This window comes from Podarcis bocagei (genome assembly GCF_964188305.1).
Source record: "Podarcis bocagei genome assembly, chromosome: 4".
Classification (NCBI taxonomy): Eukaryota; Metazoa; Chordata; class Lepidosauria; order Squamata; family Lacertidae; genus Podarcis; species Podarcis bocagei.
This window is the reverse complement of record NC_138128.1, coordinates 65,974,235-65,986,489: the sequence shown is the minus strand read 5'-3', so window position 1 is coordinate 65,986,489 and position 12,255 is coordinate 65,974,235. Positions and strand designations below refer to the sequence as shown.

General features: G+C 39.7%; 1 protein-coding gene across 7 annotated transcripts in view; it reads left to right on the top strand.

The window, feature by feature from the left end:
* IDE (insulin degrading enzyme) overlaps positions 1–12,255 on the top strand; it is a 52,579-nt gene that overhangs the window by 16,475 nt on the left and 23,849 nt on the right. For all 7 annotated transcript variants that reach the window (XM_081192164.1, XM_081192166.1, XM_081192167.1 and 4 more), the window contains exons 5-12: positions 4,263–4,385; positions 5,120–5,232; positions 5,604–5,766; positions 6,675–6,767; positions 8,174–8,265; positions 8,844–8,924; positions 9,952–10,055; positions 12,067–12,169. In XM_081192164.1, coding sequence (XP_081048290.1) covers positions 4,263–4,385; positions 5,120–5,232; positions 5,604–5,766; positions 6,675–6,767; positions 8,174–8,265; positions 8,844–8,924; positions 9,952–10,055; positions 12,067–12,169 — 872 coding nt within the window. The remainder of the gene's footprint in view (positions 1–4,262; positions 4,386–5,119; positions 5,233–5,603; positions 5,767–6,674; positions 6,768–8,173; positions 8,266–8,843; positions 8,925–9,951; positions 10,056–12,066; positions 12,170–12,255) is intronic.

Below are 12,255 nucleotides of genomic sequence, written 5' to 3'. Positions count from 1 at the left end.
TCTTAAATTGTATGATGGAATTTTTTATTTTTTTTAAGAATGTGTTAAAATAAAAACATGTTGTATGGAAATTATTTGATGATGTAGCCTTTACACATGGTGGTTTACTGCATTTGATTCACCTTTAAAAGCAACTGAGAATGTGTCACATTTATTTAACAGAATTTATATACCAGTTGATAATTACAAAGCCTATAAGTGGTTTACAAGAAGTATTAAAATTACCAATAAAAATCAGTTTAAGAATAAATACTGTAATTAAAAACATTTAAAAGATAATTAAAATTAACAGTAGACTGAAGAGAGATTAAAGCATGTCAGCATCTACGTGGATGGGCTTGCGTAAACAAAAATGTTTTAAGTAGATCATAAAAGAGTACTTAGGTAGAGAGTTTCAAAGTGTGAGTGCTGCCACACTAGAAGAAATATTTCTTTATAAGTGTGGAAAAAGTATTATATAGCTGTACTGGTGGAAGAAACCTCTCTCAGCACTGCTTCTTAAACCAGAAAACAAAGCAATTCCTGAGAAATTTTCCAGAAAGATATTGTGGTTCATGCCACAGTAAAGTTCAGATGAATCAGTGTGTTTCACTTCCCTTGTCTCTTTTTCAGCATAGATCATCCACCCTTCTGATTGAAATGTGCTTTGAATCTGTGATAGCAGAGGGTTTAAGTCTGGTTAAGTGAGAGCAGCATGCAAGCTCTCACTCCTAAGGTTTTATTCCGTCCGTTTATTACAGCGGTATTACCTTTGGTGAACGTATTAGGTTTAAAATGGTGGCAGCAAGATCCCTTTCTGATAATGGTCACTTTTTGTCTTAAACATGATTTCGAAAACTCTTATTTTCAAATGTATTTGCAGTCTTTAAAATAATAAAAAAGAAAACAGAAGCTTAAAGAGTTATAGCAGCACCAGATTCTTCCATGTGAAGTGCAGATGTTGAGTCAGATTCCACTAACCTAGTGTGCTAGCGGAAGCCAGTGCAAGGACTCCAATTAGTACAACAGGGCTTTCCTCCCCCTCCACAACCCCCAAATCTGCTCTGGAGGGTCAGGATAACAGGGCATGGGGAGGGGAAGAAAGGGGGGATCATTCTGTATGGCAAGCAATCAGGAAAGTGCAATGTTGAATTATTCTGTAAGGGTGGCAATTCACAATGAAAGTGTACGGAGACCTGAACTACTGTGCATTCATCATAAATTGAATAAGACCATTTGTTTATGTATCTTGAATGGTTTTTCTTATTCGTGCTTGTCTGTATTCATTACTACTATTTGTGAATTGAGCTGATCATTCTTTAAATCCCTGTTCTCATTATTTTTAGAACATTATCTTCACCTCACTTATTTTATGATTTCTTGCATTAAGCTTGTTTTCATAACTACACTTCATCAACCCAGAATGCTGTGTTTTAGCTTTATTTTGCATAGCAGCAATGTTAGAGTCAGCTTACTGGAAATTAGAAACTCTAGTCTTGATTTTCCTTTTTCACTGCCAAAAAAAGGGAAGTAATTTAGAAAATTATTATTGATTAATAAGAACTGGGAGATAGACACTGGCAGGCAGCCCATTTGAAGTTGCCACATGATGTCAAGTGAGTGACATCCACCCTGACTTAAACCACAGTTTTCTAAGTCAGGTATCGTGGGGAAACTGTTTTAATTATCCCGAAAGTCTTATCTAAGGCCAAGGGTGGGAGGAGGAAGCGCTTGAGCTAACTGCTCATTTCTACTCCAACAAACCATGCTTTGTTGACTCAATAACACTATATCTGACGCTGGCCTGAACATGTCCATGAACTATGAGGATATACACTGCATTTGTTGTTAGGCACAACACTAATTGTATGATTAACATACCTGTATTTCTGCTCTACACAACCTTTATATTATGAATATCAGAATAGGATTTGCCTGTTATCTTATTAAGCAAAACCCAGCAAATTAGTGAAAATGTATAAAAAAGGGTCTAATTTATTCTGGAGGTGCCACGAGATGGAGGGAACCCTGTTCCATATGTGGTGGTCATGTAAATATGCTGGAGAGTATTGGGAAATGATCCACACAGAATTAAATAAGATTTTAAAACTCACGTTTCTCAAAAGGCCAGGGGCCTTTCTATTAGGGATAATAGGTGATGATATTCCAATTCCAAAAAAGGCACTCAGTATTTTTCTGTACACAACCGCTGCAGCTAGAACAGTATATGCGAAAAAACGGAAAGAAGAGGAGATACCCACGATGGAAATTTGGCAAAACAGATTGATACCGTATTTTTCGCCCCATAAGACGCACCGGCCCATAAGACGCACCTAGATTTTAGGGGGGGAAATGAAGGAAAAAAAATTTATTTCCCCCCCAGGTGCGCTGCGCTACACCAGGAGCTTGGGGCGTGCGGAGCTCAGCGCGCCCCAAGCTTCTGCGTGCCGGCAAGGTCTCCGCTAGCGTGGGAGAGCCGGCGCCTCTCCCAGGGCTAGCGGACCCCTGCGCTAATCCAGAAGCTTGGGGCGTGCTGAGGTCAGCGCGCCCCAAGCTTCTGCATGCCGGCAAGCAGTCCGCTGCCGCCCCAAGCCTTGCGCACCCGGCGGGACCTCCTGCCGGGTGCGGGAGGCTTGGGGCGGCAGCGGACTGCTTGCCGGCATGCAGAAGCTTGGGGCGCGCTGACCTCAGCACGCCCCAAGCTTCTAGGTGCGCGCAAGCAGTCCGCTGCCGCCCCAAGCCTCGCGCACCCGGCGGGACCTCCTGCCGGGTGCGGGAGGCTTGGGGCGGCAGCGGACTGCTTGCCGGCATGCAGAAGCTTGGGGCGCGCTGACCTCAGCACGCCCCAAGCTTCTAGGTGCGCGCAAGCAGTCCGCTGCCGCCCCAAGCCTTGCGCACCCTGCCTTCAGGGCGCCCGACGCTCCGAGAAGCAGGCTGCTATCCGCAGCCTAGGCAACCCTGTGGGACCTCCCACAGGGCTGCCTGGGCGGCGGAATTGTTCCCGAAGCGTCGGGCGCTCTGCCTTCAGGGCGCCCGACGCTCCGAGAAGCAGGCTGCTATCCGCAGCCTAGACATCCCTGCGGGTCCTCCCACAGGGCTGCCTGGGCGGCGGAATTGTTCCCGAAGCGTCGGGCGCTCTGCCTTCAGGGCGCCCGACGCTCCGAGAAGCAGGCTGCTGTCCGCAGCCTAGGCAACCCTGTGGGACCTCCCACAGGGCTGCCTGGGCGGCGGAATTGTTCCCGAAGCGTCGGGCGCTCTGCCTTCAGGGCGCCCGACGCTCCGAGAAGCAGGCTGCTATCCGCAGCCTAGGCAACCCTGTGGGACCTCCCACAGGGCTGCCTAGACTGCGGATATCTTCCTGAAGCCTGGAGAGCGAGAGGGGTCGGTGCGCACCGACCCCTCTCGCTCTTCAAGCTTCAGCGAAAGCCTGCATTCGCCCCATAAGACGCACCCAGATTTTCCCTTCATTTTTGGAGGGGAAAAAGTGCGTCTTATGGGGCGAAAAATACGGTAGTTTCACAGTCATGGTTACTAATGCTATGTATTCTAAGGAATAAGGATGAGATAAAGATAGGAGTGGAGGTGTTTTGGAGATTATTTTAGAGGGTAAAATATACAATTTAATCTACAAGTAGGAGTTGACATATGAGCAGCAGATAACATCAAAACAGGAAGACTTGAAATGATAATGGTGAAATATCAGGATATGCAGTAGATCAAGATTTCCCTACAATGTCACAGAGAGATGGATTGGGAAGTCTTAGGAAAAGAGATAAGTGATGGATACTGTACGATGTGTGTATAAAAGCTGTTAAAATTGCGCAAATAAAAGTTTAGAAAAAGGATTTGTAGAAGCAATCCCTTGAGAACACAATTCCAGATTTCAATTCTCCTAACTCCAAGCTATTCAAGCTGAGCCACAAATGGTCTTGCTGAAATCATGAAAGCAGGAAATCCGATAAACATCTTGCACTCGATAGAAGTACCATCATGTGATAGAAATATAAATAGGATCTGCATGCACAATGCCCATCATTTGTTGTTATGAGAATAAAGTGAGGGGGTGCGGAGAACCATGTATGCCACCTGAGCTCATTGGAGGAAATGAAGAGTATAAATGTAGTAGTAATATAAAACAATCGAGATGCTGTAATCTGTTTGAGGGATATGTGCAGTATCGCCTCTTGTGATTGCAGGGATTAACAGTTTTTACAGAACTGAGCACATTTACCCAGTCATGGCTCTTATTGTAACACATCCTTCTTTTTATTTATGTACTGTAGGAAGCAAATTCACTTTGGAAACTAGACCAAACCAAGAAGGAATAGATGTAAGACAAGAGTTATTGAAGTTTCACTCCACTTATTATTCATCAAATTTAATGGCTGTTTGTGTTCTAGGACGAGGTAAGAATGCCAAACTTTTTGGGAGCTACTTTTAATATATAATCAATTTACAATGGATTAGCACTGGAACTTAACTCTGTGTGGGTGTGGGTGTGTAAAGAATGTAACCACTCTCCAAATCCTAAACCACAGGTCTACTTTAAATCTGTAGCATTTCTAATATCTACACTTATTAATTTGTAGGATGACTTAAAAAAAATTATAGGAAGGGATGTATGTACTCTGCAGATTTGTAGTAGAAGAAAAAGATTGTGTGTCTGCTGCAGAATTTGTCATTCTGAAAATGTCTGTTTTTATATAATGTATATGTTTCTAGCCCTAGTATTTTCTTATAGATGAATCTTAAAATATAAACATGCAGTGATGTTCCAGAACTCAGAACATGGAGGGCAGGCTTCAGTGACATGCATTTCCTAGCATGCTCCAATCTCCGTATCTTTCTTAGTCTCACTGCTTTCTGCCTCCCAGTCTAGACTCCATAGTTTTAATTCCTTAGGAAGATACTTACTATACAGAGTATACATTGTGCTGCATCAACAGTACATAGACAGATTTTATTCTGGGCACAGAATTTTTATATTGAAGAATGTGTAAAATGCATTCAGATTTTAGATACTGACTTTTCTTAAGACTGTGCTTATCAAGGCTTTCTCTAAAAGGAGCAATCAAGGATAACATCTGTGAAACTTTTGACCATGTGTAACTTTCTTTTCCTCCCAAATATATGCATACAGAATCTTTAGATGAGCTAACAAGTTTGGTAGTGAAGCTATTCTCTGAAGTAGAGAACAAAAACGTTCCATTACCAGAATTCCCTGAACATCCTTTCCAGGAAGAACATCTCAGGGTGGGTTTATTGCATTGTGACTTATTTTAAAATAAGTTTTATGTTGTGTTTTTAAGCAAGACCAGAAAACTACTGTGATAAGTTGAGTAGCGTCATAGCACATCAGAATTACTTGCACAGCAAGACAAATGTATGTTGGCTGGAAAAGGTGTGGGTGTAGGTGTAATCGGTCCCTTCCTGAAACTTCACTAATTGTTCTGCTAGAAAATGCAGTTGAGCAATATTAATTTTATGTTATGGCCTAAGCATGAAATGGGCATATGTGTAATGAACTGTGGGTGGTGGATTTGAGAAGAAAAGTAGCCTTGTAAAAGCAAAATACTAGGTTCAGTTTAAATCTGATTAATTTTGCTTTTTTGTTTGTTTCACAGCAACTTTACCAAGTGGTACCTATCAAAGACATTAGAAATCTTTACGTCACGTTTCCAATACCAGATCTTCAGAAGTACTATAAATCAAACCCTGGTCATTATCTTGGCCATCTTATTGGTCATGAAGGTCCAGGAAGTCTTCTATCAGAACTCAAAGCTAAAGGTAAGGTGTGCAGTGAGTTGACATTGAAACCTTGGGGCAATTGCTTCTCTACAGCTCAGCCCCTGAAAAGTAGGAGTGAAGTAAACAAAATCCAAGTTGCAGTTGTAATATTTCAAACAATCCTGCATTACATTGCTGATGCTCTTTTTGGTTTTTCCTATCAATGGCTCAGTACTTCTTATATGAAAGATTATAAGGGATCTCATTTGTATGCAGTATATCCCCTCTCGCCAGTATTCCATCAACAGGATGACTGTTTGTGATGCTCAGGACATGTTTACCAATGTGTAGCATATGTCCCCCTTGCTCTCAAAATGCCCCATTTGGGGGCCTGCACCAGCTTCAACTCCAGCTCCACCAGGAGTGGCAAGGGGGCACAGGCATATTGCCAGCTGAGCTGGGGATGGGGACTTGGACTGACATAGCCTAGCTGCATTGGGAATCTGCTGAATTCTAAACTGCTCATTGCAGAAGATCTTTACAAAGGATTGCCCCCAATGCACTTAGATTTTGTCTGCATGCAATGTCTTTCTGTCATTTGGTTCTTTCATAGTATTTATTTAATTTCATAGATGTTAACCAAAAACATATACAGTGGAACCTCGGGTTACATATGCTTCTGGTTACAGACTCCGCTAACCCAGAAATAGTACCTCAGGTTAAGAACTTTGCTTCAGGATGTGAACAGAAATCGCACGGTGGCAGCGCGGCGGCAGCGGGAGGTCCCATTAGCTAAAGTGGTACCTTAGGTTAAGAATGATTTCAGGTTAAGAACGGACCTCCGAAACGAGTTAAGTTCTTAACCCGAGGTACCACTGTACTTTCTAATTTTGTTTGTGTGCATGAACAACATAACTAAGAAAAAATAAACTATTGTGTGTGAGTTTTAAATATATTCTATTTCACAGGCTGGGTAAATACCCTGGTTGGAGGACAAAAAGAAGGTGCTAGAGGTTTCATGTTTTTCATCATAAATGTTGACCTCACAGAAGAAGGACTTTGTAAGTGGATCCCTTCTTTTATTCTGTGGAGTTTGGATTTGGAGCACATTGATCTAAGTGGGCTACTCTAAGTAGACTTTTTTTACATCTCCCAAAGTGAGAAATAATCTGATGGAAATCCATACTATAATAGCTAGGTCAGGGACAAATGAATTGGCTTCAAACTACGGTAACTTCCCCATCACATGCAAAAATGTAGAGATAAGAACAACCTCACTGCCAAGCATTTGTAATTTTAAGATTGTAGGTGGTTTTTTTTAGAGGGTTGAACAAATGATCTATGTGCTCATTCTTAATTCTACAGATTTGAAAATTGTTTTCCTGCATCTGAATACTGCTAGTGTTCACCCAAATATGAGGAAAGTTCTTAGCCCATCTAATTCTGTTGAAATTACCAAGAAGCTGGTTGGAGGATTCCTAATTGTATATAAAACTAAGCCAAATTATGGCTTGCCACAAGGAAGCAAATGTGGGTTCTCAAGAGATAAGATAGTGGTTGTTTTCCTTTCCTCTAGTGCTACTCCTACTACATGGTTTGCCTTAGCATTACATCTGATCCTGGGCTTATGCTTTATTTTGCTCAAAACAAGCCATGAGCTGGGGGCAAGGTTTGTTCTATGGTTTTGCCACTCATAGTTTGTGCAGGGAAAATAAAACATGAAACTGGATTCAGACATAAAGCTCAGCCATTATGTTTGGACATAATGCTAAGGTCACAGCAGCATAGCAGCAGCAGGATCAGAGGAGGAGCAAAGTGGCCACAATCTTCTGTCTTTGGTTGCTCACAATGAGCCATGGTTTGGTTTTGTGTTATGTGCAAATTGGGCCTCTGTTAAGATCATAACTGATCAGCAAGTTTATCTCTCTGGAAATTATTTGTATATCTAAAGGTATCATGTGCATGTTGTTTGCTTGATACTCTATATACTTTTACATTAGTCAAATAGATGTATGAATACTGCATACATTCGGTTTGTACAACTTTGTATTAGTTTAGCCTCTGTCAGACTGAGCTGCTAGTTTTAAGTGTAAGGGCTGAACTGGAAGATTGATGGTCGGCAATGCGGTCCCAACCATATCTGCTCAGCAGTAAGTCCTGCTGAATTCAATGGGGCTTACTCTCAGTTAAGTGGGGATAGAATAGCAGCCCTAAATGGCTCACCCACTGGAGCAAATAGATTGGGGAAGGGCATCGGAGAAAAGGGTTTCAAACATCCCCGTCTTCAAAGTGCATGCATGGGGCTGCTGATTCGTTTTTTAAAAGCCTTGTACATGCACACAGGAGATTCTAATTGCAGATCTCTTGTGTCATGTCTAGTCTTGGCCCTAAGAAAACTAAAAATGTTCACTTTGTGTTTCCCTGAGAAATTGCTTATGCATGCAATATTTTATCTTTTTCTTGAAAGTACACGTGGAGGATATTATCTTGCACATGTTTCAGTATATACAAAAACTACGTACAGAAGGACCTCAAGAGTGGGTTTTCCAAGAATGTAAGGTATGATAATTGCAACATATTTGAGGTTTTCTTTCAAGTAGTTTTAGAGATTCACACCGGATCTTCTCTTATTTTAGATACCTTAATTAGAAATAGATTGCATCTGTTAAATTTTCTTGTTTTTAAAATTAATTTATGAACTTATGAACAAACACATGACCTACCTAAAATGATGCTATATTTAATAATCCATAACTTTATAAACATAAATTCATCTTATAGAAGATTAAAATTATTATAACTTCCATTTTCTTTAAATCTGCTTAGTTAAGTTCCTAATGTTCTTGAATGCAATCAATTAGTTTCTAATGCTTTTGAATGCAGTTTATTACATACATTGTTTACTTTCCCCTAAATGCTTTGTAATAACTTAAAGCGGTTTTCACTTATTCTCTTATGTTTGCCTGCATTCATTAAACCACAGTGCATTTATTCAATTGATTGCTAACTTCAGAAAACAAATAAAATTTATGTCCAAGCTTCATTTCCCATTATCGTTTAAAAATACCATTCTTACCCATCGTTTACAATATGAAGAGTGACATTGCAGAATAACTTAATTTTATTTCTTGTTTTAGGATTTAAATGCTGTAGCCTTCAGGTTTAAAGATAAGGAAAGACCCCGGGGTTATACATCAAAAGTTGCAGGGGTTCTTCACGTAAGTTACAAAATTGGACTGAATTTAATGCTGAAATATTTCTCAACATTTCTGAAATGTGTCAAAAGTTGGGCATCAATGTCATTAGGTTGGGGTAAAGCACAAAAAAATTATGCATGTATAGTGATAAATTACTATGTCCAAGATGAGTATTGCAGGCCAAAAGATGTTGGTACGGCACACAATTACACTATAAAGTGGTAGTGACAGCTAATTGTCTCCTCACTTAATAACTCCAAGGAAAGACTAGTTACCAAGTGTGGACTGGGACCCTGACTGGTGCTGGATATAGCTGAATAATTTGCACTGTTTCCTTCCAAGCATAACTGAACTGATTATCTGTATATTGATTAATCAGTATGACTTTTACAATGCACAAGCATGCTTACTGGTTAAATGATCTTTCCTGTACCAGGCGTTCTTAGGGCCTGGTCCTAAACATATGGTATTGTCTTATTTATCTGTAGACCTGTTAGGTTTTAGTGTCTTCACATCTAAAGAGCCTTGGTGACTTAGATCGAAGGCAGACTCACCAAAGGTTCCAGTTTGCAAAACAACCTTGGAGAAATCTTTGCTTCTACACTCTTTTTTATTTCCAGAATGAATTCATAAGTACTGAATTCTTTGCTTTTTGCTGGGGGAAGGGGGAGGGGGAGAAGATAGCTTTCTGTTAGAATTTCTGAAAGTAGGGTTTTTTTTAGATACTGCTACATGAACATGTTTATGTTGCTTCCATTCACTTTGAAAACATCCTCCAGGGGTCAGCATTTGCTTCTTTTTATCCCTTATAATATCAACAATTTAGTACAGGTAGCTTTTTTTTTATTAGCTGTGTACCTAAATGACAGTGATTCTTTCTGTACTATGGGTGACATCTAACATTAGTCATAACTCTAAGAAGATCTATTGATTTCAGTGAGTCTACTCCAAGAGTGATAGCCAACTATCATAGTAACTATATTTTATCACTTTAGTATTATGCATAATGTCTTCAGTTTAAACTAAAAATATCACATTTTTATTGTAGTACTATCCTATAGAAGAAGTTCTTGCTGCAGAATATTTACTTGAAGAATTTAGGCCTGATTTAATAGAAATGGTATTGGATAAATTAAGACCTGAAAATGTCCGGTAAGCTATATTGTCATATTTACGTAACTAATGTGTAGTTCTTTTGAATTATCATATGATGTTGATAGACTTCATTGAAACTTCACACCCATGTCACTGACTCTTCTGGATGCTTTCACACGAGGGCTCAATTGAAACAATCCTCCAACCCATAGGTGAAGAAACGAAAGGAACAGCAGGCATGCTCTTCCCCTCTAGCGTGATGCTTTTCTTTCTGTTTTCTATTTATTGTAACTATAGTTTGCCACATTGGCAAACTGGTCAGTGCTTGCCCTTGAAATCAGAATCTGAAAATGAGGTTCGAATTAGGTATCTGATTCTGGTTGTGGCAGGTTGAGGGGCATAGATGACACAAATTGATTATTTGGGAAACTGTAAAGATGATAGTTGCTGCAGAATAGGGACTGAGAGGGAACTTGTGCTTGTAGGATTAACTGGACTGAGCCCAATGCTTCTACTTAAGGAAAACACACTCTTCTTTGTGCAGCTCTTCTTGAGAATCACAGTGGTTCATCATGGTTTTTACCTGTGATTGTATGCTCACCCCAAGTTTGCACTTGGCCCACATACAGGGTCCATGTCAGCAGACACCCCTGACTGCTGCTTAATTCATAGTAATGTATTGACTTGCTCTGTATTTGTCATATGATTTGTAAAACAAGATGGTTGCAGCGGAGTGGAAACACAGTTGTCCACTGGCAACAGAGAGGTTTTTATTAGTGGCAGGTAACCTCTTCCTGCTATTTTCAATACGATAGACTTTCATACTTGGTGTACATAATTGACTTTTATTTTTTTGCTGAAGCCATGGTTCTCTGCCAGTGTATGCTAGAAACACTGAGATAAGCAGTGTTCTCTCATTGCCAGTGACAGAATTGTTACCATAGTAACTAATTTCAAAGGGAAATAAAGCTTCCCTCATACTATTGTATGGTGCCTTGTAGTCATACATAGTGTGAAAGAAGGCTGAGTGGGGTGCTTCATTTACAGCACAGAATCTTCCATCTTGAGATATTATTTGGCAGCCAAGGACAAGGTTAAAATGAAAAATTGCTAGTTATTTCTGTCTCTGATTCAGCCCTATCCTTTGTTTTTAAGGTTATGTTTGTACTAAATGTTCAGACTGATTAAGTGTTCCATATATCCAACTGTCCTATAGTCTTCTAATTAACTACGAGTTGGCTCTGAGGTGCTAGAACAGGATTGATAGTAAATGTTTTCTCTCGCATATAATTGGCCAGAGAGATGATAATTACTCTTGCTATTCTGCATTATTTCTCCTTACTTACCCCCCCCCCCAGCATTTCTTTAAAATTCTAGACTATTTGAAGCCTGGAAAACTGTTAAAACTAATTGGAAACAGTTGTTAAAATGTTGCAGAGAGCATGATCACAAAAGTATGTTGTAGTTTTACCCATGAATGACATTTGCATGGTCTTTTCCTTTGCTTCAAATTTCTGTTTAGAAATGGTAGAAAATGAATTTAGGAGCACCTTGGGTGTGTTATATATGCTCTTAATTGCTGGTAATTTTTTCAAATATTCTTTTAACGTCTTTTTTAAAATACTTGTCATGAGAGCTAGAAATCTTTTATTTTAGTGAAATTTTTGGTGAAATTTTGCATAGCTGCAAAAAGCAAACTGAGCTTAATATATTAAATCCTGTAAAATACATCCTCTTATACGCAAGTTCAGTGTATAATCTCTCTCTCTCTCTCTCTCTCTCTCTCTGTGTGTGTGTGTGTGTGTGTGTGTGTGTGTATATATATATATAATATCTTTTATGACAAGGGGTCGTTTAACATAGCCATTTTGATATGGATAAATGTTGCTTTTTGTTTTACTGACAGGAGGATTACATGGAAAAATAGAATAGGACATATAGAATTTACAGTATTAATAACAGAATCTTTGAACTTAGTGACCAAGCAGAATTATTTGAATAGTATTTTGGGGGGGGCGGGGGAGGTAATATGCTTGCTTACTTACTATGTTTTGGTTTTATTTTTTAGGGTTGCAATAGTTTCTAAGTCTTTTGAAGGAAAAACTGATAGAACAGAAAAATGGTATGGAACCCAGTACAAGCAAGAGGCAATTTCTGATGAAGTCATTAAGGTGTGGTGAGAAAGTTGGTGGTAAACTGAATATGTAACCAGTATTTTCACACTTCTTACAATCAGGGCGGAGGAAGGGGGGCGGTG